Source organism: Hippopotamus amphibius, chromosome 3 (assembly GCF_030028045.1).
Source record: "Hippopotamus amphibius kiboko isolate mHipAmp2 chromosome 3, mHipAmp2.hap2, whole genome shotgun sequence".
In the NCBI taxonomy this organism is placed as follows: Eukaryota; Metazoa; Chordata; class Mammalia; order Artiodactyla; family Hippopotamidae; genus Hippopotamus; species Hippopotamus amphibius.
Genome location: NC_080188.1, coordinates 137493374 through 137520653, shown reverse-complemented (window position 1 = coordinate 137520653; position 27280 = coordinate 137493374). Strand labels below are relative to the sequence as shown.

Here is a 27280-nt window from a genome sequence, read left to right as displayed (position 1 = left end):
GTCCTAAGAGAAGGAACACACGTGGACAGACAATGGTGCTGAACTGATGCTCCAACAAATTCTACTATCTGACCCACATGGTGGAATCTGGTCAAACACACCTCATCCAAGATTAGCTGGTGTTTGGCAGGATAACCAAGGGTGAGGTAAGAAGGCAGAAGAAGGGAAGGTGTCTAGAAGAAATGTGGTTGAGGCCAATGCAAATCCAGAGAAGGTGACTGTCTTCCACTGAGGGTGTTTACCCACCTGGATCTACCTGTGAGTGGAAATCTCACCTGGGGCTTCAAGCTGTGAAATCAATTTATAGTTTATCCCCTCTGGTCTTGAAGCCAAAACAGAAAACAGAGGGTCAGTAGCCAGAAGGTCCATCCACGCTGATGGTTCACCCACTCTGGAAATTCCTATAGGCAAAAATGGTATTTTCTCTGTCTGTCCAGACTCACACTGCCCATCACCTACGCTGGTGAGGATGGTCACTACCATTCATTGAGTACCCACCATGTGCCAGGCACTGACCTAGGAAATTTACATTTAGTTAATGCTCACAGCAGCCCTGTAAAGGAGACATTGTGCTCTCCCTGTTCTCATGCTGTAGACAAGGAAAATGAGGATTAGGGACAACGACATTGTACCACTAGTACTTGTCCAAACTGAGATTAGAACCCAGGTTTGTCTGACTTCAACTGCATTAGCTTTCCACTGTACCTTCCTCTGCCTCAGGTAGTCACTGGGAGCCGTGGGCCCTGGTCCTAGCCTCCCTTTTTGGCCTCATCATTCCCCTTGCCTGCCCTCCCAGGTGCTACGCTCAGCAGCACTAAATTTCCTGCTGCTCCCTTACACACCATCCTCTCCATCATGCTTCTCAACTTGAATGCCAATGCTGCGGGTTCACAGACCACGTTTTGAATAACAAGGACCTAGAAACTGACTACAAATGCAGAATCTCATTTCTGCCCCACCTCAGACCTGCTGAATCAGAATCTTTAACAAGATCCCCAGGGGATTTATATGTGCATTATACTTTAAGCAGCACTGGTCTCAGCACGAAATACCCTTTCCTTTGCTTCACACCAGACCACCCTTTACAATATCATTTGAGCATTTACTATGTGCCTGGCACTGTGGTTAGAACTGAAGGCACAAAGTCAAATTAAATATGAGGTACAAACTTAAGATGATGATAATGTATTCTTGAGAAAGACATGCAAATAAATAGTATGTTGTAAAGGGTGAGTGCTATGAACAAGGTAAGAACAGGATGTAGTATCTTACAAACCTCACTATCTCTAAGCACCATCACAATACCAGATACCAAGAAAAGGCTCAATGATATTTCTGGAAGGGAAGGGAAGGGACAGAAAGGAAAGGAAGGAGAAATGATAGAAGGAATTGCACTGAACTATAATTTCTAGAGAATTGCCTGGCAGTCCAGTGGTTAGAACTCTGCGCTTCCACTGCAGGTGGCACGGGTTCATTTCCTAGTCAGAGAACTAAGATCCCGCAAGCCACTAGGCAGGGTCTAAAATGAATAAATGAATTAAATAAACTATAATTTCTAAAATGACAACTCAAACAAGATATACCCATCAGAGACTTCCCCACAGGGTATCTTTACTTGGACATTTGGATACCTGATTTCAAGACCACTGTAGCTCCCAATCCACCAAACTCTCCTTTTCTTATCTGATTCACTTCGACAACGGTGTTATCATTCATTAAACAACCAGCCTAGGAATCTGGATTTATCCTTGAATCTTCCCCTCCTTTGATCTTTCTATAAAGCTGTTAAAAAATGCTATTACTCTATTCATTCATGCATTAGTTACTCCGTGTCCAATGTATGTTCTGAGTAGGAGGTCAGGGGTTGACAAGATCATTTCTAGCTAAAGTGCTTGCAGAAGTTCTCATGAGAGTCAGGGAATCAGAGTGTGTGGTCAGACAGAGATCTGAATCTTGGCCCAGCCACTTGCTAGTTGTAACCTTGGGGCAGTCCCCTACACTCTTTGCACCACTGTCTGTAAAAGAGGATAAGGATATTATTACCCCACAAACTTAGGTAAAGAATAAATGAGACATACACCATTGCTATTATTATCATTAATAATTGCAGGGTGGGATACGAACCTGCAGTTGACGACACAGCTTAAACAAAGACAGAGGAGAGGACAGGATGGAGACCTGTCGAGGGAATGGTGAGGCATCTGCTTGGACTGAGGCCCAGGGTACAATAGAAGCTGGGGGAAAAGGGCTAGAACAGCTGCTTGGGGTCCCATCGTGGAGCACTTCAATACCAACTCAAGAGATCTGCGGTGAATTTGATAGTAACAAAAAACCACTGAAAGTTTCTACAACAGGGGAAATCACGATGAAAACTTGCTCTACCTTGATGTGTGGGAGGAGAGTGGCAAAGATGGGAAGGGAGGAATCTTCAGCTAGAAACGGGTAGTCAGGAGGACACACTGGCTTGCAAGAAGAGAGGTGTCAACTCATTGAGATGAAGAAGCTGGCAGTATGTCCAAACGGAAACATCTAGTAGGCAGACGCACATGCTGGCCTTGAATTCAGGAAATGTTTGGGCTGGAGTGACAAACTTGGAAGACATTGTAGGAAATAATAGTTAAAACCAACTGCGCTGAGGGAGTTCGGGCAGGAGAGGAGGGATCCTCAGGAAATACTACCCTGGGGGAGCAAGGGAAAGCAAAGAGGAGTCAGAGAAGACAGAAGGAGAATTGGGAATTGCAGAATCATGGAATTAAAAGAAGAGCATCAAGTCCTGCAGATTAAGGACTGAGAAAAGGACTCTGTGGCAGAGAGAGGCACAAGTGACCTTCAACAGGACAGCTCACAAACTAAGGCATTCTTGGTAGTCGCTGCAGCCTATCCTAATGTGAGGCAGGTAGGAAAGGCTGGATAAATATTGGCTACTTGAAACAGTTGCCACTCCTTGGGCTCAGCGCATTCAGCAAAGCAGCCTGACTCCATTACCAGGGCCCACTTCCTGTAGAGCTTCTTAGCGGAGCCTGAAGGAGAAACCAGTTACTCTGACTTGGAGTGGTGGTAGGAGGATTTTATCCCTCCTCACTCCCCAAAAGAGTTGTTTCTTTAATCCTGTTCTCTTGAACTTTGAGGATTCATTTAACCCCTTGCCTGCCTTCAGACCTTCTCAGCTAGATAGAAATTATCTCCCTTTTAAGCAGTTCCAGAGGTAATTCTTCAATAATTTTGGTAGTCTGTTCTACAGTTTCTGAAAACTCTTTGTGACCCAGAGTTTCTAAAAAGCTCACTTGACAAATTGAGTAATGAGTCAACTGATAGGAAAAATGAAGTCAGAGATCGCCCTGCTTCTGGAAAGGCAGAGCATGGGATCATTGGAAGCTGAGGGAGTGGATTGTAAAGGGGGTGCAGAGGCCAACATCCTGGAGAGTGTGCTCTAGGGCTCTAACTCTGGGAACTGAGGGGCTCTGTCATGCCCAAGAACATCAGAAGCACGAAGTACAAAGGAGGATTTGTGCTGTGCCCTGAGAATAAACTCGAGTGAAGTTATTCACAAGGAATGATTGTCATTGAGGTCCTGTCATTGAAGTTTTTCCATTTCTTGGTGCCTTGGACTGATAACCCTTGAGAGGGAGTATAGTGCTCAAAGACAAAGGGCATCACTTTTACATTAAGGAGGGATGCTGGGGGGGAAATAGTGGCAGGACGAAGAGGTACCATGCAGAAAGAAGTATTGATAAGGTAAAAATATATATGCTGGTTGTAGGTAAGGAGACAGCCCTAATAGTTGTTATGGGAAATAGTATTTTACCAGATTAAAAAAGTAAATTTAGTCATTCAAACATTTATTGAGCAGCTCCTAGGTGCCAGGCACTAGGCTGGGCAGCGGGGCGTGATGACACATCCTCTTGGGGAGTGTATAGCCTATTGAGGGAGACAGGTGTGAGCAGACAACTGTGAAACAGCAGGCAAGGTGCTAACAGAGGCAGGTACATGATGCTAATAGAGGCAGGGGAGACTGACTTTGCCAGGAGAGAAAGAGAAACTTAGAAGAGCAGCACGAGAGACATGCACTTCTGAGGACTTTGGTTTGAACTGCATGTAGAGGCCCATTGGCATTTGCAGACTGAATGTTCATGGATGAAAACAGTCTCCACTGAGTGATCTGAAAGGTCCCTGTAGGGCGGTGATTTGCTGAGACACAAATCTGAATGGCCTGCCAGGAGGCCAGAGCATACTTGTCAGCTACTTACTAGTGAATGGACCACGCCCAACACCTGGCATTTGTGCCCCAGCACAGCTTAGCTCTTCTCTTTGACATCTATGTAGTAATTCTCACACTGTGATTAACTTTTTTTTCTTTGCAGAGTCAGATAAATATGGAGTTAATAAGGTACAGATGTAATGAAGTAAAGAATTTATTTTAATAGCAAAATTTACTTAAGTAGCTTTAGAAATTACCCTGGCCCCATATTTATAGAACCATTAAGAGTCTAAAAAAAACCCTTACATTTTTCAGTTACACTTTTTATAGTGGAAATTATATGTCATGGTGACATTCATGATTCTGGAGACTCATGAAGGTCATGGATGAACACTTTGAGAATGTCAAGGGTCCAGGTCTGTGAATAATGAGTTATGTTTTATTGGCATTCTACTGGATGTAACAAAATCTCATTTTAAGTTTGAAAAATAAGATATATTCTCCTTTATATGATTTCCCTATAATCTGGAGAAGGCTACTATTGCCCTTCCCTATTTATGAAGGCTTACCATGTATTACCAAAAGACAAAGGATAATATTTTTCCACAAAATTGCAGCCTGACAAGCAACTCAAATCAACAAAGATAACTAAATTTCCTCAACTGAATGCTTTTCTCTTGGTCTATTTCTTGGAACTTAATAACCACTGAAACTCAAACTCTGGCCCCCTCCCCAAAATACACTCCAAGTAACTCAAACTTAACATGACAACACACAACCTCAATCTGCTTCCTCTTCTGTCACCTTGTTTTGGCTCTTAGGATCATGTGTATTTAATTGCTGCAGCTGGAGAACTCAGAGTTGGCCAGACTCTTCCCCCAACATCTAATCAGTTACCAAGTAAATTGATTTTACCTCTTAAATGACTCTCAAATGCAGTCAGGCCTTTCCAGTCCCATGGCACTGCCCTAGTTCAGGGCCAAATCATCTGTCATCACAATATCCTGACACAGTGCCTCAAGCCTGTCCTTCTTCTATCCTCCAAATTGATAGAGAGTAATTTTTCTCAAAATGCAAATCTTGCATTCATTAGTTTCCACTGACGATCAAAATACAGTCCCATCAATAACTGGTTCCTGGACAGTGAGTCTGCTGCCCATGGTCTATACATAACGCTTTGAGAACTGCATTGACTGTGAGCTGTTTATCTCCCTAAACATGCTGTGCTCTTTCATACCTCTATGCATTTTTGCATTTGCCCAACTCTTGTCCTGTGCTACCCTTTCACTCTTCTACTCTTAGCGAACCTCTAACAGAACTTCCAGATCCAATTCAAAGGTCACTACTGCAAAAGAGGCAGGTGTAAATCTCTCAGTGGCTCTCCTCTCTGGGCTCCTGTGGCCCTGAATACACACTATTAAAACATGTGTCATAGCTGAGATGAACTGAGAGAGTAGCATAGACATATATATACTACCAACTGTAAAATAGATAGCCAGTGGGAAGTTGCTGTATAACAAAAGGGAGTTCAACTCAAAGATGGAAGATGCCTTAGAGAACTGGGACGGGGAGGGTGGGGGGAGTCGAGGGAGGGAGGGAATATGGGGATATGTGTATAAAAACAGATGATTGAACTTGGTGTACCCCCCCAAAAAATAATAAATAAATAAATAAAATTTTTAAAAATAAATAAAAAAATAAAAACATGTGTCATAGTTTACAGCAACAACTTGTTAACAAGATTATCTTCTCCAGTGACCCACAAGCTCTTGTCTTTGAATCCTAGTACTTAGCACAATGCTTGGCTCCTGCCAGGCAATCGGTGTTTGCTGGATGAAAGGACCAGTGATTGAGATTGGTGGTTAAAAGAGTAAAATGGGAGAAGCATGTTATCAAAGGGCAAAACTGCTTTTTTTTAACTCTAAAGTGAATCAAGGTACCAGGAAGTCAACATAAGAATAAAGAGTGCTTTTAGATCTCAGCTGACTTTTAAATTACTTCTTACATCTGTCCTAGCTAAAGACTAACTCTAGCCAGCCTCCTGTGCAGCCTAAGTCAGAGTATTTCACACTTGGACACAAGATTCTGCAAATGCTCAGTAATCATGGAAGAAATACTTAAAGAGAAGCTATTGGCTTTGAAAATACAAGTGTAAAAAAAAAAAAAGGCCCAGTAAAATCATTTGCTATTTTTTTTTTCTAGTTGACATTTTAGACCACAACATTAGACACAGGGCATCATACTGTATACAATGTCCAATATCTGTGGTGGCAGTTTCCACAGGTCAATTACAGTGTTCATTCATTCATTCACAGACAACCGTTGCTCAGCTGCTACGTGCCAGTCACCATGCAGTACTCCGAACAAGCAAAGAAAAGAATGGGTCATGGGTCCCTGAGATTCCAGGCTTTCTGTAGGACAGATGGATTACTACAAACGGGTACCCTGGATTTGTAACATTAAGCAGTTACTATTTAAATCCAGCCGGGTTTCAAAAATGTTCTCAAGTTCTCCTTGTACTTAACGGGTCACAGTTTACCTTGGGTAACCTCAAGAAGGCTGCTAAGCATTCTAATCCAGCTAGTCGGTAGTGAAAGGCACAACCTGTCTCGAGATGCAGCTACATGCAAAACGCGGTGTTTAGGGTAAGTCCACTACTGCTCTAAATCCCCTGTGTGTGTGTTTGGGGTGGGGGGGGGGGGGCCTTGTTGAAAGAGCGTTTTCTAAGAAGGAAAAAATTTGGATGAAGGCAGGCGATGAGTAAAGCTGAGCTCGAGCTTCAACCAAAACTCTTGGCGTTTTGGTGACTTGGTGGTAGGGCACGCAAGGATTCTTTGCGTATCCACATACAGTGGTGGAAAGAAAAGCTTCCAGAGCAAACCCAGTCAGAGAAAGACGTAAATCCACTGCATTGAGCACCCTCCTGGAGCCCAGATTTCAGCCTTCTTCAGGGTAAAATACTAGGGGAGCTCAGGTCTGACTCTAATCTAACAAACTACATTATAAATCACGGGCCAGTCTCAGACAGGGCTGCTCCCCTAGCCCTCAGGCTGCCCCGAAGATTCACCGCCGGGTTCCCACCCAGACTCTGGACAGCGCCGCGCCCTGCTCGGCCCCACCCACTCAACCCAGGATGGGGCCCCACAGCCCCCAGGCCCACCCCCGCAGCCCCGCCCACCGCAGCCCCGCCCCTCCTGGGCCCCACGTGTCGCGCCCCACCCCGGAGCTGGCGGCCCTTTAAACACCCCCACCCTGACACAGTAACCCCCCCCACCCGGACGGCAGCCGGAGAGGGACAAAACTCATGGCGTACAGCCAGTTTCTCCGCGGGTCTCGTCCGGGGCTGCGCAGCCTGCGGGGCTCTCCACTCCGGGCCGCAGCCCCCCGGCGCCCCCCGGCCCCCGGCGGCCGGGCAGAGGAGTGTCGCTGCGGCCCACCCGCGGGGCGGGGCCGGTGGGAGCGCCGGTCTCCGCCGCCGCCACTGCTGCCTCCGCCTGCGGCTCAGGCCGCCCGCTCGCCCGCCGCTGGGTGCGCTGCACGCGGGGGGCAGCCGCGGTGCAGAGGTTCATGCAGCGGCGGCGGCGGCGGCGGCTGCTGCTGCTGCTGCTGCTGCCGCCGCGGAGGCAGACGGACCTGGCGCTGCCGCCGCTGCCGCCGCCGCCGCCGCCGCCCTCCCCCGGCTCCATGCCGCCGCCGCCGCCGCCGCCGCCGACTCCTCTCCGGCGAGGGGCGGGGGGCTCCGGCCCGGGGTGGGCACCGCTCCTCGCAGCGCCGCTCCCCTCCCTGCCCTCCGCGCGGGCCCTGGAGCCGGCGGAGGCGCCCGCCGCCTCCTAGGAGCGCACTCTCCGCGCTCCCTGCCGGAGAGAGGGGGCGGGCGTGGGCGGGGGCGGGCGGGCGTCGGGGCAGCGGGGACCCCGCGCGGCGACGAGAGGAGGGGGCTGCCTCGGAGGATGCCCGGCGGCGGCTCCCCGCTCCTAGGCGCTGGCTGAGCCGGACCCGGAGCGGGCGGCGCGTCGCCATGCCGGTGTGACGGGCGCCCCCGGCTGCCCGCGCGGCCCCCCGCGCTGCCCCACGCCGCGCCGCGCCGGCGCCGGGCGGCAGGATGGGCTGTATCCAAAGCATTACCTGCAAAGCGCGGATCCGGCGCGAGAACATCGTGGTGTACGATGTGTGCGCCACCATCGACCAGTGCCCCACGCGCATCGAGGAGACCTCGCCCATCGTCCTGCGCTACAAGACCCCCTACTTCAAAGCTTCGGCCCGCGTGGTCATGCCCCCCATCCCCCGCCACGAGACCTGGGTGGTGGGCTGGATCCAGGCGTGCAACCAGATGGAGTTCTTCAACACCTACGGCGACCTGGGCATGTAAGCGACCGGCCGCGCGGAGTCGGAGCGGGGTCCCTGGCCCCGGTCTCTCCTCCTCACCCCGACCGTCCTCCCCAGCTCCTTCTCACTGCTCTCCCCATCCTCTTTCTAAACCTTCCTCCCGCCTCCTCTTCCATCTCCCTCCTCCCTACGCTTTTGTTTCAGTGACAGGGCGGGTGTGTATAGGGAGGCTCCTCGCGAAGGCATTTTCTCGTGGTTTGCTTCTGACTCCCCTGAACGCGAGGAGAACAGTGCGGGGCGGGAAAGAACGCGATAAGAAGGGTTCGAGAGATGGAGGTGGGGGCGGCTGGATACTGCCCTGGGAGTTTCGGGGCGCCTTCTGTGCTTTGTGAGGCTTCCCGGGAAGAGTTTGGGGGGACCTGTAGAGAAGAGTGGAGTGCCGGGGGCGCGTGGGCTGTGCCGCGCGTGGTTTGGAGAAACCCGAGCGGGCTTGGAGGAGAAGGTCCCGGGCGTCCGAGCTGGACTTGGTGGTTCTGCCCTTGTTCGCTCGACTGTTGACTTCGAGCCCTTGTCCCCTGGGCCGGCAAGCCTGGAGGCGTTTCCATCCGGAACCGCAAACCCAGCAGAGCCGCTTCTCTGGCTCGGCGCCCTCTGGACGAGTGCTGGGGTGGTGGGAGCGGGAAAGCACCAGGCGCGTCCCGGAGGGGCAGGGCTGATGGCCTCGTGCGAGCAGCCTCTGGCTGGCGTGGCGCGGTGTGTGTCTTATGCTCGAGGAAAATATGGGTCTCTTGTCGATCTAGGGTCTTTACTTACTCCAAAACTTTACTAATGCGGCGCCGGAAGGGATTCCCCAGCGCCCACCGCCGAATTCTGTCTGCGAGCTGGGAGCTCTCCAACTTCTTTCAGCAGCGCCGCTCGGTGCGCGCCTGGCTCCGCGGTTGCGGTGGAGACCCGGGATCGCGCGACTGCTCTGCCGCCAGGGGCCGACAGTCTGCCCCGGAACCTCAGGCTGCTGACAGTTGCGTCCAGGACTTTTTATTTACTCAATTTTCATAACTCCCTGCCAGCCGCCTTTCAGAAGTAGACTGGGCAGTTGGTACCTGCAGTGGCTACAAGGTTTGGGGCCTGCATTCTACCTGCTGTTACAATGTAGGTCTAGAGCACCCTAATTAGCTTGCAGCCTTTAGGGAAACCCTATTCTGGAAAGTCAGCCTCATTTCATTAATCTAAAACTCTAAAGTTCCCAAGGTTCATCTTTTGAATATGGATATAAGGTGGGAGAGTTTCCATTTTAAAAGGTCAAACTATCTTTTTAACAGCAATGTGCAGGCTCTGAGAGCATGTAAGGTGCTAAAAGGAATTTTGACAGGTGGCTTTGTTTTTCCTGCCTCCCACCCTCACCCCAAAGAGTTGAACTTTTCTCTTTAACCATAAAAGCTCAATGCTGGAGAAAGCTCATTCCTAGGCAAGATGTGTGACAGCCCAGTTTCCTCTTGCCTTTGCACATAGAGTGTTCTTTTCTTTCTGGAAGGCAGCTGGATGTGAGAAATGGGGGACATGTTATTTGGGGTGAATCATGCCACTTAAAAACAGACACACCCTCAAACAAATGATTGCATCTGAACACATGTGTCTCTTAAAGATGTTTTTTTAAAAAACTCAAGTTAGAAAAAGCCCAGACAGGGCAAGGGCACCCTCCCTTTTGTTCTCCTGGCCCGGCCCTAATGGCAGTGTGCAGCCTTGCGGAGGGGGGGGGCGCAGTAATTGCAGCCTGCCGCCCCTCTGGAGGAGGCTAGGAGGGTCTGAACCAAAACAGCCTCACTTTTCCCAAGACTGCACAGCCAAGGCTCTCTGTTGCTTCACATCTCTTGTAAATTAGTAATCCGAAAGCAAATAAATCATTCTTTCCATAAAAAATAATATATTATACCTCAGGAGAAGCTGAGATGAGGTATAAACAGACGTGGTAGTTGAACTTCCTTGACTGTGTGGGAGGATGTGGCCTCGTGGGAACCCGCTTTAATGGGGTAGGTCGGTGCCCACTCAGAGAGACACATCTTCCCTGACCCTTCCTTGCTGAATTCCTGCCTTTGGAATTTGGGGGGAAAGTTTTGCTTTTAAACTACCACGATCAGTATTTTATGATTCTTGGTTTTCATGTTGTTGATGCCCGGGAGCCAAAAACAGTCCCCAAGAAATCATAAAGCATGTTATTTTAGACCTGTGTCCAGGGTCTACCTGTCTCTTCGTGGCTGCAATAATTGCTGTGTGTTTAAGGCCACTTTGGAGCCCAGGTTTGATTGAACCAATTTCCACAAAATGTTTCTGCCCTGAAAACTTCGCCAAGGTAAACTTTTTGATGGGAACTCATACTGCATGAAAGTCACTGCAGCCTATTCGTTTTTATGTCCACTTTAGCCAGTACCTTGAGTGGAGAAAACACTGCAGGCTGAATTTTCACCCCTGTGCAATGCTCTTGTTACATGAAGCATGATATGATGAGAGAGTATAGGTTAGAAAGCTTCCTTTTCAACATTTACAAGGGACTATGCCAGAGGAAACCTGCAACTTAAAATGCCAAGAAACCTCTATCTACAGATCTAAAGGAAAACATGAGTTTTGGTGTTTAAATTCTCAACATTTCCAAGAAAGAGTAGGCTTCTCCAGGGGCATTTGAAATAGTTGATGGTCAGGATGGCCAGAGTTTAATTTGAACTTGAACTCAAGTGACTTGGAACTTCCTTCAGTAATTCTACAGGAAGCAGGCTATGAATGCTTGTGGCATTTATTTCTAATTTGGCCCTGATGAAGCCTGCTCATGCAACCCTGTTGAGACCGCTGCAAGGCTTCCTCCTTCAGGGAGGAAGGGCCACTGGATTTTCTCAATCAACCCATCAATAAACAAATATTTACCAAGTGCCTCCGATGCACCAGCACCAGCAAAGAAAACAAAGGAATAAGCATGCAGCTTCACTTTTCCTCACTGTAGGAGGTAGGGGCTCATGTAGAAAGCCAGTGCCCCGAAGCAGTGTAGGAGAGATGCCAGCAGGAGGGGCAGGGGACCAGACCAGGTTTTCTAAATGTGTAAGGACTCAAGCTGGATGTGAGGGGAGGATAAGATTCAGTGAGGTAAGGAGGAGGGACTAGTTCTAAAGGGGAAAACAGCAAATGTGTGGAGGTAGGAAAATATAAGGTGTTTTAAGGGGGCATATATAGGCAATAGAGGAGCTTTCAAGGGAAAGAACACTGGGAGATGAGGTTGGAAAGGGTCTGTTGGGGAAGGCCTAGGACAGTATGATCTGGAAAAGAGAAGGTTGAGGTCAGGTCTTCTTAACCAGAAGAGTATGAGGAGGCTCTTCATACCTCGTCCACGCCTCTTGGACATACAGGAGGGAACATAAGATCTTAATGATGGAACAGGTTTTTTGTGTGTGTGTTTTTTAAATTGAAGTATAGTTGATTTACAGTGTTGTGTTAATTTCTGCTATACAGCAAAGTGATTCAGTTATACATATATGTGCATTTTTTTTCATATTCTTTTCTATTATGGTTTATTGTAAGATATGGAACATAGTTCCCTGTGCTACACAGTAGGACCCTGTTGTTTATCCAGTCTATGTATAATAGTTTGCTTCTGCTGATCTCAGACTCCCAGTCCATCCCTCCCTCACCCCATGATGGAACAGTTTTGAATGCTAGAGTACAATACCCAGGAACAAGGAATGAGGTTCACGTGCCAGGATGAGGGTGAAGCTGAGGTCAGGGAGAGCCAGCAGGGGCTAAAGGCCCTTCCCACTCCCTTTGAGCCCACGTGCGTTGTCTGGTAGAGCTGGAAGGGAACTCTCTGGTCAGCTTAGGGCTGATGGTATAGAATTTGGAGAACCTCAGCCTGGGTGAAACTTGAGGAGGTCAGAGGTCACTCCTCTCCTTCAGGAGACGGTTCCTGCCTGTGTGTCTCCTGCTCCTTCAGAGCCAACGTTGAGGCTTTGACTGTCCCCACCCACTTCTGTTGCCTGTTCAGTTCCACCCGAGCTGGTTTCTATCCATTCCAGATTTGTTCTTGCTCAGTTTGCCTGGGTTTTCCGTGTTGCCAGACACTTTTGAGAGTCACTCACCATTTCATCAATATTCCACATAGTTGACAGCTTCCTGTGTCTTGAATCTTTTTCATCATTAAGCTTTCATGCTATTTTTCTGGCCTTTCCTTTACCTGACCTCAAAATACAGTTCGTCAGGAGATTTCTCATCCTATACTCATGGATGGTAATTTCATCCATCCCAGCAGCAGCAGATGGTCTCCGTAATACACAGTCACCTGCAGTGTAGGTGTGTGTGTCTACGTACCGTTTCCGCTTGGCTGTCTGAGAGATATCTCGAGCTTAATGTATCCAAACCTGCACTCTTGATCTCCACTATAGCTCCCACCCCAAAGCTGCACCTCTGCCATTCTTTCCCATCTTAGTAAATAACACCTCCAGTCCTTGGGTTGCTCCAGCTGAAAATCTGTGTGTCCCTCTAGATGCTTCTGCGCACACCCAGTCCATCATTAAATCCTGCAGATCCCATCTCCCAGGTGGCTCTAATCCAGCCACCACTTTCTACAGACACCTCTTCCATCTTAGGGTGTGTTACCATCACCTATCACTTGCTCTGATGGAGGATTTCTGACCAAACTTGCCACCTCCGTTCTTGCCCTTCCTCTAGTCTGTCCCTCGTACGATAGCAGAGGGATATTTTAAAAACATAAATGCTGTCACTTTCCTGCTTAAGCCCTTTAATGACTTTCCATTGCAATCAAGGTAAAATTTGAAAATCTCTTCCCACTCTTTGGATTTCTGTTCTTAAGCCCCATCAGCCTTTGTCCACTTCTTCAAAGGAACCAGCTTCATCCCAGTTCAGAACTTTTCCATGTGCTGTGCTCTCTGTCTGAAATACTCTTCTTGCCCACCTTTGTCTAGCAAATTCCTACTCCTCATTCAGGTCTCAACTGTTACCTCCTTAGAGAGGCAATCCTGAGTTCATGGTTTAAATTAGGGTTCTCCTGTTCTCTTGAGTAACACACTGTGCTTTTAGTTATTACAGTCAGTAAGCAAGTAATTCTATGTTTATTTAACATCTGACTTACCTACAAGAATATAAGCTCCATTAAAGCAGGTATTATATCCATTTGATTCTCTATGAACAGTGCTTGGCCCATAGCAGATATTCAGTACACATTTGACAAAAATAAATGAAAGAGCCATTTTTCTGACCTCAAATAATCTGTGTCCTCTTCAACAAATCATGTCTCTGCAAAATTAGTTTTTCATCTAAAACCTAGGGCTAACCCCACAAAGCGCTCCAACTCTCGGTACTCCAGCAGTCACTTAGCACATAAACAGTTTAACTCCGCTGTGTTTTTGTGTCATTTTGACCTGCGTTGTCCCACCAGATCTGCTGCTTCTCAGCCCAAGGCACATGTCCATCACTTCCTCTGTCTCACTGAGGTGTTCTGAACACCAGGAGTGGGGTTCAGCAAGCACTGAAGCCTCACTCACATCACCTGGTGCAAAGTGGCATTCATTGTCCGCCCAAGGAAACGGGACATAGAAACCTTGTCATAGCACAGTTCCACCTGCATCATCAACTCATGGCCTGAACCCCAGGACTTCTGGAGGTGATGGCCCTAGCCATTGCTTAAGCATCTTGCTAAGTAGGGTCATTGCCCCAAAGTGAACACCGCCGTCCCCCCCCCCCCCCCGCCCCCCGCCATTCGCGGCTGAATGTGCAGCATGGCTTTGAGTGTGGCCCTCATTCCAGCATTTGCTCTTGAGGGCCAGCTTGGCTCATCTGTCCAGGGATCCTGATGAATCTCCAGGTGCACCGCCCCACCAGGTCCAATGCACCTCAGCACAGGGCTCACGTCTGTTACTTCCTCTGTCTCCCTGCGGAGACTTGCACCAACACCCATCCCCCATTTCCATTACATTCCCAGTCAGGGGCCTCATGATCTGGAAGTAGTGAGAGCTCCTCCTCATCAGAAACAATGGAGACCACAGTCCCAGAGCATCAGATGGGATAGCAGGATCCAATTCCCTTATTAAAGTCCTGAGTGCCCTTGAAGGGGAGGCAGCCTAACCCTTTGCTTCTAATCTTCTCCATCTCCGCAAAAGAGGAGCAGCAGAGGATTAGCTGGTCTTATCAGGATGCATTAAGCTCACTGGAGATAAAGCACAACTCTGGAGTTGGGGGGGTGGGGAGAGTGGGGGGTAGGAGGAACAGGGGAGGAAACAAATGATTCAGAAAAGAGAAGGGGAGAAATAAATGGGAGTTAACAATGAAATGTGGCTTGTGTAGCCTGGGATGTTGAACTACAGCTACGCGGGATGGGGAAAGCAGGAACAGGTGAGCTGGGAGGTGTTGGACTGCAGGATGTCAGCGACCTTCCACATGACAGCAGAGGCAAATGCTGTTTGTGGGGTTAGGTGAGCAGATGCTTCATATTCCGGGTTAAAGAAGGCTGGCAATTGAGTAAGGAAGTGCAGAATCTGGTGTAAGATGCAAGATCTCAAATATCCCCCTTCGCTCTGATTTGTGTAGCGCTCTGATCTTGTCTGACCCTCCTTATTATGACCACGGGAGCTAGATGCTGTTATTGTACCTGATGAGGAAACTAAGGCTCGTGGCAGGAAGCGGGGGGGCGGGGGGGGGGGGTGTGTCCGTCAGATGACTTGCCTGAGACCATGCATCAAGTAAACTGAGCTGAATCCTTGAGAGGGTAGGGCCAAGGGAGCAGGGGGCCAGGTCCATCCATTGCTGAGAAGCTCATTGCTTGGGAGCAGGGGCACGCCTCCTCAGTTCTCGAGGACTCCAAGCTGGCCAGTCTGGACTGCAGGTTTTAGCCGCATGCTGTCTCCTCCAGGATCTTCCCTGGGGGTCACATGTCAGCTCAGATGGGCAGCCCTGGGCCCCAGCAGACAGTCATTCAGACCACTTTGTTCATTCCTCAAACTCCTCAGACAATTGATGTTTGAACAGATGGAACAGTTGAACAGAGGAAAAAGAGGACCCCCTTCTGGTGGTGGGAAGGACCCCTGGCTCTACCATCACCTCATTGGACATTTTGCTGGCTCCCAGGAATTCTTATACTATTATTCCTTTTCCAAGACCCCCTCAGGCCACTGTGTTAGCTGCGTGGACCCTGCTACCTCAGTGGCTCTGGTAGAAGCCAGTTGGAACTGTTCACTGTGCCAGTTGAAGGGATAGCTGCTGGCTCCCCAGCACAGGGATCTGAATCAGAAGACCTGGGTTCGATTCCCAGCTGTGTGACCTTTGGCACTTTCTTAACAATCTAGTGTCTAGTTCGCATGCATGTAAATAGACAACAAAAAGATCTTCTTGTCTCCTTGGCTGGGGGGTCAGGAACCAGGTGAGATGAAAACTGTGAAAGTGGTCTCCAAACTGCAGTGGCTTGTGCACATGTTGCTTTTTTATGATTCTAGAGTGTGGCTGTTATTATTATTAGAGGGTGACTCTGGATCCGCCTTGAGGAGCAGGGAGGTTGTGGCCCTGTGGCTTCCCCTGGTGGAGAGGAGCATTCACACACTGGAGAGGGGTCCCTCATGCTTCACCCACTGCTCCCCCACAGCCCCACTCAGAGCCAGAGGGGAGGAGGAAGGCTCGCTTTGTAAATACTTCAGAGCCAGGTCTGTTTTTCATTCGTATTCAGTGGAGGGTGGAAGCTGCTACCTCTTGTCCCGCCCAGAGGTCGCCCTCCCAGATCTGCTCCAAGCTGCGGACTCCGAGCAGCATCCAGGACCCTGGCCACTCCCAGTCCTCTGCGCAACGCCTGCAACTCAACCATGTCCTTGTGGGGACTGCCTGCCCTGCCCCCAGGCCCTCCCGAGGTGTCAGCATCCGTCAGATGAGGAGCCAGGGACTCAGGGCTGAGGCCATACTGGAGCATGGAAGCCATGAAGGTCTGGGTGGACAATGAGACCCACACCTGAAATAATTGGTGTCTGAGACTATTTCTAATATATTCTTTCTGATATATTTTTAGTGTATCTGTAACATGTACTTTCATGATTTTGTCTCTTTACAAGGAACCTCACATAATCCCAAAATAATCACTAAACCTATTTAGAGCAACCATTTTTCCCATTCTTAGATAAGAAAGCTGGTTAGATAAATAATGTGCTCAAGGTCACTCTGGCAGGTGCTGGTAGAATCAGGGCTCCCAACTCCTGCCCTCGTGCCCTCCCATGCCAAGTGCACAGTCAACACCAACCCAGGACGGGAGGTGGGGATGAGAGAGGTCATCCTCAGAGCCGTGTACATTAAGCACTCCAGGGTCAGTCGGCACATGGGCACTTTGAGGGGCATCGTTTATGGCCTCTGAAGTCAAGAGATGGTACATAGGAACATCTAAATGTATCCCACAAAAGCGAAGAGAAATTCTCAGGCTGTCTGATTAAGACAAAATAAATAAGGCCATGTGCCGCCTGATGGCACCTCGGTGGGGTTACTGTGACAGGCCTGTCTCGGAAAGCCTCTGGCTGGCTTCCTCTCTTGAGACCTGACCTTTCCAAGCTGGCGTGTGGGCTGTGTCAGGCCGGGGTGCTCAGAGGCTGTCAGAGGCCTGGCTAATGGGAAGCAGTAAATCGCATCCTCAGTCAGCAAGCCCTGCAGCATCCTGAGGGGGCAGGCAGGCCAAGGAGGTCACAGCTTGTGGGCATGAGTGGTGACAGGGACAGCCTCTGGCAAGCCTGGGAACTGCCAGAAACAGGCAAAGGAGATGTTCCTTTGCCTTAGGCATGGGTGGGGGAAAGGGGTCAGGAGCTAGTATGTGTGGGGGGAGAGAGGCTTGACAGAGAACAGGATATGGGCTTCTCATCCTTCCTCCTTCCAAGAGCCACCAGCTGAGCCTGCATTCCAAAATGACAGCCTTCACGCCGGAGCCTGGGGAACTCACTTCAAGACCAGATTTTAAGTGACTCAAATATTTGAGACTCTCTTTCAAGCTTCCATAAATAGCCTCTACCTTTTTAAGGAAGAATAAGAGATTTGTGCCAAAAAACTAACCGCAAACTCCTGTTGAAGATGTCTTCCTGGCCTTCAGAGCCAGGGAGACTGTCTTGCGGGCACACGTGTACACTTTAAGGACTAGGCAGGTATCTGCTTATTGTCTGTCTCCCCATGGGGCCATAAACAACGTAGTCAACTTAATGACGATCGCAGCCACCATTTGTTGAACACATCCCGTACTAAACGCTTCGTATGCACTGTCTGAGAGACAGGTGCCAGACTTTCCCCGTATTAGACATGATGAAACCGAGGCCCAGAGAGGGTGGGTAACTGGCCCAGCAGTACCCAGCTCACAAGTCACAGAGCCAGGATCAGAAACCAGGATTCCAGTGACTCCTTACGATGTTTCACTGCTGCATTAACGCCAAATGACTGCATGATAGTGAATGAATGAACACATGGATGACCAGGGAGCGTTCAGGACATTGCCTGAGTGCTTTTTTCGTCCTTGCTGCGGCGACCTGGGAAACAAAGGGTTTATATCCCATTGGAAACAACCGGCTTCTTCGCCTCCCAGCTGGTTTGCTCAGCTGGTCAGGGCATGTTAATGAGCTTGGGGTCTTAGGGTCAGACCCAGGGGACCATCCCAGCACCCAGGTCAACACTCTTTACCCTTCCAGCTGCCAGTCATAGCAGAGTCGAGATTACAGGGCAGAGAAACAGCTGGGAAAATGCAAGTGGTGGGCCAACAGAGTCATCCTTCTCTCTTGCGGGTGTCAGGGCCATGTGGGAAATCATCTACCCAGCTGCTCATTTTACAGATGGGGCCACTGGAGCCCAGAGAGGGGCAGTGACACAGCGAGTGAGTGCTGGAACCGGGACTCAGACCCAGGTCCCTCTGACCCCATAGCCGGTGTTCTTCACTAGCAGGCCACACCGGACCTGAAGGCGAGTGGGTGGCTTACTCCGTGGGCCAAGGCTGGGGGCAGCCCTCATCTGTGAAGCAGTCCTCAGGGGTCACCACCGCCTATTTTTCCGCGCCCCCCCCCATCCCCCACCCTGTTTGCAGAGGGGCCAAGTCTGTGGGCAGAGATGGCTACCTGCCCGAAGGAGGACGCAGCACAGCCCTCGGCCGCACAGAGAGGAACTCAGGTGGGCCCAGGGGAGGTCTGCACAGTTGCCAGGAGCAGAGAGACCAGCCTCTTCCCACTGTCCACAGGCAGTGATTGGCAAGCCAGAAAGGAGAGGGGCTCCCCAGAGACGCCCATCACAGATGGCAGGAAATGGGAGGGCTTGGCAGCCCGGGGCAGGAGGGATATATGGAAAAATTGGACATTGAGATTCAGCCTGGACGCCCAACAACCCAGAAGCCTTTCCTCTACCCCTCAACTCCCCGCCCAGGTGCTGATGCCGTCCCCAGGGTCCCTGGCCCCCTGCCCACAGACAGGCAAGGTAGCTCCGTGGCCCCTGGCGGCTCCAGACGAAACGAGATCCAAGTGATGTCAGAGATGACAGATTGTGAGGGGGCCAGGACCCTCCCCTGACAGTAGGGTTCAGCTGGGCGGCCCCTGTGGAGCAGAGCAGATGGGGGAGTCTGAGAGGGAGATCCTAGCAGCCGGGAGACTCTGTTTCTGTTGTGGCTTTTACTTGGGTTTTCATCATTTTTTTTTTTCCTTTTGTTTTTTGTAAACTCAGTACGTTTTAGCGTAGGGGTGTGATCCAGTTGTTCAGTGTCTGCTTACTCTAGAGGAGGTGGGGGTGGGGAGGAGCAGGAGTGAGCAGGTCGGAGCTGCAATGCAATTTGCTCTGCCCTTGTTGGGATCTGAGGGGTGGAGTCAAAGAAGAGGGGGCTGAGTTTGTGTTTCGAAGCTGCCTGTCACCTCTGTCTGTCTGGCTGAATCCAAAATCTTTGCACCACTCCAGACTGTCTCTCATGAGGAAGACTCTGGAAAGCCAGTGTAATGTCAGAGGGGTCTTGCCTCCCCCATACATGGTCCCATTGCAGTTTTGGCCCACCATCTGAAAACTTGTACTCGGGACCTACCTCTGGTCCTCCCTGGAGGCCTTCCTGTAGGAGGAGGCAGCTTCAGGTCTCCTGGCATCCTTGGGCCTTTCCCACCAACCTGGAGTAACCTTTTCAAGTTCTGTAACTCTCAGGACTCCCTGTACCTGTCTCATCAGCCCTGCTGCCTAATTTTTCAGTATTTGTTTTTTGTTGTTGTTGTTTGTTTTTGTTTTTAAAAGAAGCTGCTTTAAGCCAATTTCATTTGTTTCAAGGCTATTTATGGCACTATTACATTTATGACACTCAGGTATACCGAGAAAATATAGTGCAGGCATACCTCGGAGATACTGCAGGTTCAGTTCCAGACCACTGCAATAAAGTGAAAATCAAATAAAAAAAAAGAAGAAGAAGCTGCTTTATTTTTTATTTTTTTTACTTATTCATTTATTTATTGGCTGTGATGGGTCTTTGTGGCTGCACACGGGCTTTTTGTAGTTGCGGCGAGTGGGGGCTACTCTTCAGTTGCGATGTGTGGGCTTCTTAGTGTGGTGGCCTCTCTTGTAGCAGAGCACGGGTTCTAGGCATGAGGGCTTCAATAGTTGTGGCTCGCGGGCTGTAGAGCGCAGGCTAAGTAGTTGTGGCGCACGGGCTTTCGATGCTCCGTGGCGTGTGGGATCTTCCCTGATCGAACCCATGTCCCCTGCATTGGTGGGCAGATTCTTAACCACTGTGCCACCAGGGAAGTCCAGTTTTTTAGTATTCACGAAGACTCTGCCTGCCTTCGTCTCTCTCCACCACTTGTGCTGTCTCCGTGTCCATCTCACCACCTCCCTACTTGCTTTCTGACCCTCTGCTTTCCCCGCTCGGGCCAGACACTCTTTCAAGTTGCTCGGCCTCAGCTGGATGCCTGACCCCAGGCCCCCTGTCCTTTTGGGTCCTCCCTGTCGGGCTCACCCTCTCCCTCTAAGATGGGAGACACAGATGCAGAGGGAGCCCACGAGCTCCTCTGCCCTCCTTGGACCCTCTGAGACCACACTGGGCTTCCACTTTCATCTCATGAGTGAGGATGATCTTTATAAAGAAAACTGCTTGTGACTTAAAGGGGCAACTAAAGTAGAATTCTGAAGGTCTGATGAGGAAGCTGAAACAGCTAGGAACGGAGCACTGTGGACGTCCCAGAGGGGGTGGGGCAGGGAGGAGGGGATAGATTGGACAAGCATGCAGGGCTGGTCAGCTCACAGTCTAGAGCAGAGAGAGGGGGCACGAAAGGCAGTTCAGAACATGCTGTACTGCCCCTGTGTTCTCAGCAGCCATCAGAAAGGTCTGGGTGTCAACTGAGACCCTAAGATACAGGAAAGAGGACAATTGATGTGGGGTGGACACAGCCCAGGGAAGCCACAGTCAGCCTAGTTTCTGCCCGGCAAGTTGGGATGAACTCTTGACCTTTTGTCCTGCCGGGTGTGAACTGTGGGGGGGCGGGGGTGGGGGTGGTCCAAGCAAGGGTGGCAGCTGCTCTCACCCCACCCCCACCCCATGCCAGAGAACAGCCACCCTCCAGAGTCTTCTCTGCAGAAAAGCCCCCTAAGGCAACCGTCTCCAGGTGGGTAGCCAAGCTGAGCAGCCCCACTGACCCCACTGAGGGGCTTCTGAGACCCAAGGGAGGGTAGAAGCCGAGAATGCTGAAGTGGCCCCTCTGTGGTCCAGGCGGGCATCCTCCTGCTCTGGCCAGCGCCGGCTTCCTCTCAGATGTGTCTGGGAGAGCTTCTCTTTTCAGGACCTGAGTCCCACAGGGAATCTAGACCATCTGAGTACTGGTAGGGTTGCTTAGTCTTTGTTGAAAAGACTTTCAGAAATGGACCTGCTACATAATTAGATGGAGAGTTGGAGCTGAAGGAAGGCTGACGGAAAGGGGTCGTGGTGCAGATGTAGCACCAAGGGCCCCCTTCTCCCGCAGAAACTACTAGGCCTCAGCGCCAAATGGAACGGGAGAATTTGTCCACATGAGAAAGTAGCATTGGTCTACGTGAGAAAGGTTTCATGGAAACCCTGTCTGGCGACCTTAGGATCTGTGCAGCTACCTTTTCTTTAAGTGGTCAGTTCTCTTTAGCCAAATGGTTGAATAGTAGTCTGAGTCCGGCACTGAAGCCGAGACGCTTGGGCACAGCCCGCACGGAGGAATGTTTGTGACCCCTTGGCGTTTAAGATGGTTTCCTCTCCACTCACATAGGGCTGCAATTTCTTCAGTTTGTATCAATGTCTTCAGACTCAGGATTGAGGAGTCATAGGCCAGGTACCCCCACAATTGGACAAACAACCACCGTTGAGCCAGGAAGCGTAGGGATGCTTCTAGATCAGAAGACAGGCACGTTTAGGTGCTATTCTGAGAAGGAAATGCCAAGAGTTTTTTTCAAGATTTACCCTTAGCATCTGGTGCTTCCTGAAATGTCTGGGTGTCAGGATTGTGATCTAGAATTACATGCTAGCGTTTATGACTTTCCACAAAAAAGAAAAGCATCTCGGAGTGGTGTCATGCCATCTTGAAAGAACAAAGACATTGAAAAAGTATTCTCTTAGAAACGCCTCCGGTAAAATGGAAGCAGGGTAGCCAGAGAGAAAGAAGTGGGTGGAATGGTCAGGCTGTCTTCATTGGGACAGGTCAAGAGCTAAGTATATATCCAGAGTTCAAGAGTACAGACCAATTTACAAGATAACAATGAACTCCTGAGCTGTTACAACTCTACATGCAATTGTTTCCAGTCTCAAATGTTGATTTTCTTTGGAGGCCTGTTTGTCAGTAGTGTGATTTGCATGACCGAGGACAGGACTGAGATGGGTCTCACTGGCAGAAATCACTTTCCGTAAGAGCTCAGAATCTCAGTTCTGGGTCATTCCATCCAACTTCCGAACATTTCTGGTTGGCTTCTGTGTATGCTTTAAATGAATGTGTTTTCACTGTTTCTTATGTCCATGAGCTCACGTTTGTTAGCTGTGTTATACAGATGTTCTATATTCTCACCAAGTTTTATCTGCTTGATCTATCAATTATTGAGAAAGTCTGTTGAAATTTCTCTCTTGCTTGTGTGTTCATTACTCTTCCTGCAGGGCTGTCCCCTGTTACTTTATACATTTGGGGGCTGAGCCTATTTACCTCTTTGGTTTTCAGTTTTCTCTTCATTTCTGACCCCTGAGGATTTATTTTGCAGGCTCAACTGTGGTTTCAGTAAGAAATTTGTATCAGGGTTTTTCAAGATATTTAATCTACCACATTATGATTTGTTTACTAGATTCTTCTTTTTTGGGGAAGTGGGGGTGGATTTCTTTTTTCCAGTTCTATTGAGTTATAATAGACATATAACACTGTATTATTATTATTATTATTATTATTATTATTATTATTGGTTGCATTGGGTCTTCGTTGCTGCACGCAGGCATTTTCTCTAGCTGTGGTGAGCGGGGGCTACTCAGTTTCAGTGCATGGGCTTCTGATTGCAGTGGCTTCTCTTGTGAAGCATGGGCTCTAGGCTCACAGGCTTCAGTAGTTGTGGTGCATAGGCTCAGTAGTTGTGGCTCGCGGGCTCTAGGGAGCACAGTCTTCAGTAGCTGTGGCTTGTGGGCTCTAGAGCGCAGGCTCAGTAGTTGTGGTGCACAGGTTTAGTTGCTCCACAGCATGTGGGATCTTCCCAGACCAGGGATCGAACCCATGTCCCCTGCATTGGCAGGTGCATTCTTAACCACTGCATTACCAGGGAAGTCCCTACTAGATTCTTCTGTTCCTCAATCACAGACAAAGCTATCAGTGGCTACTTTTTCTGCTTTGAATGAATGTCTTTCAAAGCGAGCTGCCTGTGTAAGCAAGGCACTTTGATAAAAACAGCTGAGGTTCCTTACTCTGACATTGGGGGTGAAGAGGGGAGCCAAAGCACTATAAGGACCTTGGGTCCACAGGCAAGGACAAGAGAGTCTGGCAAGAACCCACTGTGCCTTAAGCACAGCCGATGGGAGCAAACCGCTGCCTGCGTGGACCCAGTATCTCTGCAGTGCGGTAAGTGACTGCTGAGTGACTAGTGCATTTGCCACCCATCTGTATACACTCCAGGGCCCCATGTTGGCCTTGACAAGCCAGAATGTTCCGCTGGACAAGAAGCTGCTTTCTTAAGAAGCCTCAAGGCCCCACCCAAGCACAGCCATCCTCAGTGTCTCTCTTGTAGCATCAGAGGCTCCAGTTGGCACCAAGATTCCCCTCTCTTCTTCCCTGGGCCTTACCCCGGAGGCTCATTTTGCACTGGCATTTGGCTTCTGGCAGGTGGTGAGCTTGTTTTGCTCCTTCTCTTCCAGATGGCTCTGAGAAGGACCAACAGGAGGCGGGAGGGTGGGAGGCCGGCAGGAAGGCAAAGCTGTCTGCTACTTGGAAGGTGTACCCAGGGACCCCTGAGAAGGCACACAGGCCTGGCATTGCCCTGGCACTCAGCAGGCTGACTCTCTCCAGAGGTGGGGGCGAGGGTGGGGATTCCCTGCATTGAGCTGTTCAGGGCTGTGAAGATCTCAAGGTGGCCGGGCCTATGTACAGCAAGACTCTGATGACAAAAGACTAGACTTGCATTTAAGCATTTCAGAAAAGCTTTCATATGCGTTACCTCTGTTGAATTTCATGCTCACTTTTAGAGATGATATTATTGTCCACATAACAAGGGGAAAACCAAGGCTCCGTAAGCTTAGCAGTTTGACAGGTTACGTGAGGAAGTAGCCATGCTTGCCATCTGATTCCAAATTCATTGCTCCTTTTAGGTAGCTGATGCTGGAAAAAGAAAAAGTGCTAGAACTTTGGAAGCTACAAAGATGTTGGAATTTACTGGTCTGACTCCTTTATATTTTTTACAGGTTAAAAAAAAAAAAACACAGATGTAAAAAGAGGTAAAAGGAATTGTCCAAAGTCATACAAAAAGCTAAGTGGCAGACCAGCTGAGATCCTCGAAGGATTGCGTTTATTTTAAAACTTTGCATTTTTGATAGCAGTTCAATTCAGTGAATTTAATTTTTTTATGAAAGCTTTTCATTTCTCTGGGAAACACACTCCAAAATGAAACGACAGTCTACAGGAATGGCCTAGCCTATTAGACAGCTGTATTAGGAGGAAAGGTTCTGAACCATGATTGTCAACTGGGCCTCCTGACTCCAAGTGGTAGAACAGAATTGTCTCCTCCCTCGTGGCCATTTGATACCCATCAGAAATCTGAGCTGTTTCTCACCCACCTGACTGTCAGGGTAAGTCCTTTCCTAACCCAGATATACTCATTGATTCATCACCTAATAGGCACAAGACGAACATGAGATGCCTGGTGTTTTACACAAATTGTACCTCATTTAAAGTTCATTTAAATTCATCTTATCTCTATTTCACACATAAAGAAGCTGAGGCTTTTGAAAGATCGTGTAACTTGCCCAAACTCATGGTGCTAGGACCAGAATTTAACACCAGCTTCTAAGGACTCCAAATCTATGCCCTGACCACTATTATTAGTACGTTATTGCTTCACCTAAAAGAGAAAAATTAACTTCAGATTCCAAGCAGGGCTTGAGAATGCTGGGAACAGCAAATAATTTGAACATCGAATAACAAAACTCTTACAAGCACTCTTACTAAACTGCACGCATATGAAAGGTATTTCAAGATTTATCTGTAAGCCAAAAAAAAACCACTCTTAAAAGAATAGTATCAAAGATTTGAGTTCTTTGTGTTACCAGCTCTCTAGACCCCTCACATCTTACGTTGCATTCATCTGGGGCTTCTACGTGAGTGGACCACAGAGTTAGAGAATCATTGTTGTAGTTGGTGCTGTTAAAGAAGAAGCCTTAGATGAACAGGAGGAGTGCACCACAGTGGAGAAGAGCATGGGGTTCAGAGCCACTGGTCACTGAAAATTCATTGCCCTTCACTCCTCTTTGATTGAAGGCACGGAGTATTAAAAAGCATGGACCTTGCAGCGTCTCCACATAGGTTCAAGTCCTGCCTCCACCACTTACTAGCTGTGTAACTTCAGATAGCTTAACTAACCTCTCTGTACCTCTGCTTCCCCATTCATAGAAGGGGGTAGTGATAGTTCCTACATCATAAAGTTGTTCGGAAGATGAAATGAGTTCACATTTATAAAGTGCTTAGTATGGTGCCTGATGCGTTGCAGGCACTATATGTTTTTGTTACATTTCTTTTAAATGGGTGAACAAGTAACTAGATGGAGAAATATTTATTGAATACCTGGTATGTGCCAGGAACTGTGCTGGCTGATGTTTCATACTGTGAAGGCAAACTTGCCCTGATTGTGTAAAAGCCCTTTATCCAGCTGGATCAGCCAGGTGGTGTTTTGAGCACCTTGGTACTTGGCATTGTGCTGGGTCCACCATAAGCTTCGTGGTCAGGGAGCCCACCCAGAGGAGGGAGAACCCTGCAGAGGCGTAAAGACTAATTGACAACCATCATTAAGTCGCCTTTGCATCCAGCCTTCTCCGGGCAGAATTGTGCCAGTGCCCCAAAGCATCCTTATGGGGTCTAACTGCTCATCCCTGGACTCTATTCTCAGAAGAGATCTGGCCTGAGCAGGCAGCAGCCAGGAGCAGACTTCCCCAGGCCTCCTGCTCACTGATTCCCTTTTGGGTGTTATTTTCCCAGCATTGTACCTGCTTCTTATCTCTGGAAACACAGCGTTCCAGTAAGAGACGCCAGCTGTTACCTTCAACAACCCCTCGGACTTTGCTGGCTGTCTCACCTCACATACAGCCAGCCTTTCCTGTCCTGGTTGTGAGCAAATTTCCCTTCGCCATGTCCATTGCTGGCTTGCAAAGCTGCAGTTTGCTCTTTCCTGACCGCCTCTCTGCTCATCTCCTCCTCGATGTGGTCTCACCTGAACCCCAGGCAGGTGAGAACCAGACCCAGAGCTCAAAGCCCTGACATTACATCATGAGTTCAGAATTTCTAGGAATCCTGATGGCTCTGTGTGTGTGCTTAGTGGCAGGGGATGAAACTCGCAAAGAGGGACTGTAGGTGGTGATCACAAAGTCGTAAGCTGAGCCTGCGCACTGAATACTGAGGACAGCTCAGGAACTAATGCTTCCAGGGAAGGAAGCCCGGGAAAATTCCAGGCCCTGAGAGCCAAAATGAGATGAAGGGCAATGCTCAGGAGGCTCTTTGCCTCTGCTGAGAGGTTGGCGCCGATGTCCCCTGAGACTCCTTCCCTGCTCTTTATCCACTTTGCCATCCTGTTGGCCTTATGGGTTCTCAATGTGAGTGCCAGCTAAATGTGCCACCCCGACCCAGTAATCAGTAAGGTTAATTCAGAGCTAGAAAAAGTGACTCAGACAGAATCCTCAATAAACCCAGTGCTCTGTGGTCCCAGATGCTATAAAACCCTGAATGGAGAAGGTAGAAATTGGCCCTTGAGGTCAAAAGCCTTTTCAACAAAATGGTGGTGGCAGTAACTCTGAGACATTAGTCCACTGAACTGAAGACCTAAAACGTTCCCCTGAATTGTCCTCAGGGAAGATGCTGGCCCTTCCAAGCCATGTTACTAATAACCATTCTTCATCTTGGTAATAAAAGTTTACAGAGTGCTTTTGCTTATAACATTTTTTTTTTTTTTTTTTGCTTCTCTCAGTAGCTATGAGAGTAAGGGTGGAAAACGTATCATTTCTCTTACAAGTGGAGAAACAAAGGCTCAGAAGTTACGAGACTTGTCCCAGGCCAGCAGGCACAG

General features: G+C 49.1%; 1 protein-coding gene across 1 annotated transcript in view; it reads left to right on the top strand.

The window, feature by feature from the left end:
* The first annotated feature begins 8248 nt into the window (after positions 1–8248).
* The window catches only part of FAM78B (family with sequence similarity 78 member B), an 83250-nt gene continuing 64218 nt past the window's right edge, over positions 8249–27280 (top strand). The window contains exon 1 of the mRNA XM_057729696.1: positions 8249–8563. Within this exon, the coding sequence (XP_057585679.1) occupies positions 8301–8563 (263 nt within the window). The 5' untranslated portion in view covers positions 8249–8300. The remainder of the gene's footprint in view (positions 8564–27280) is intronic.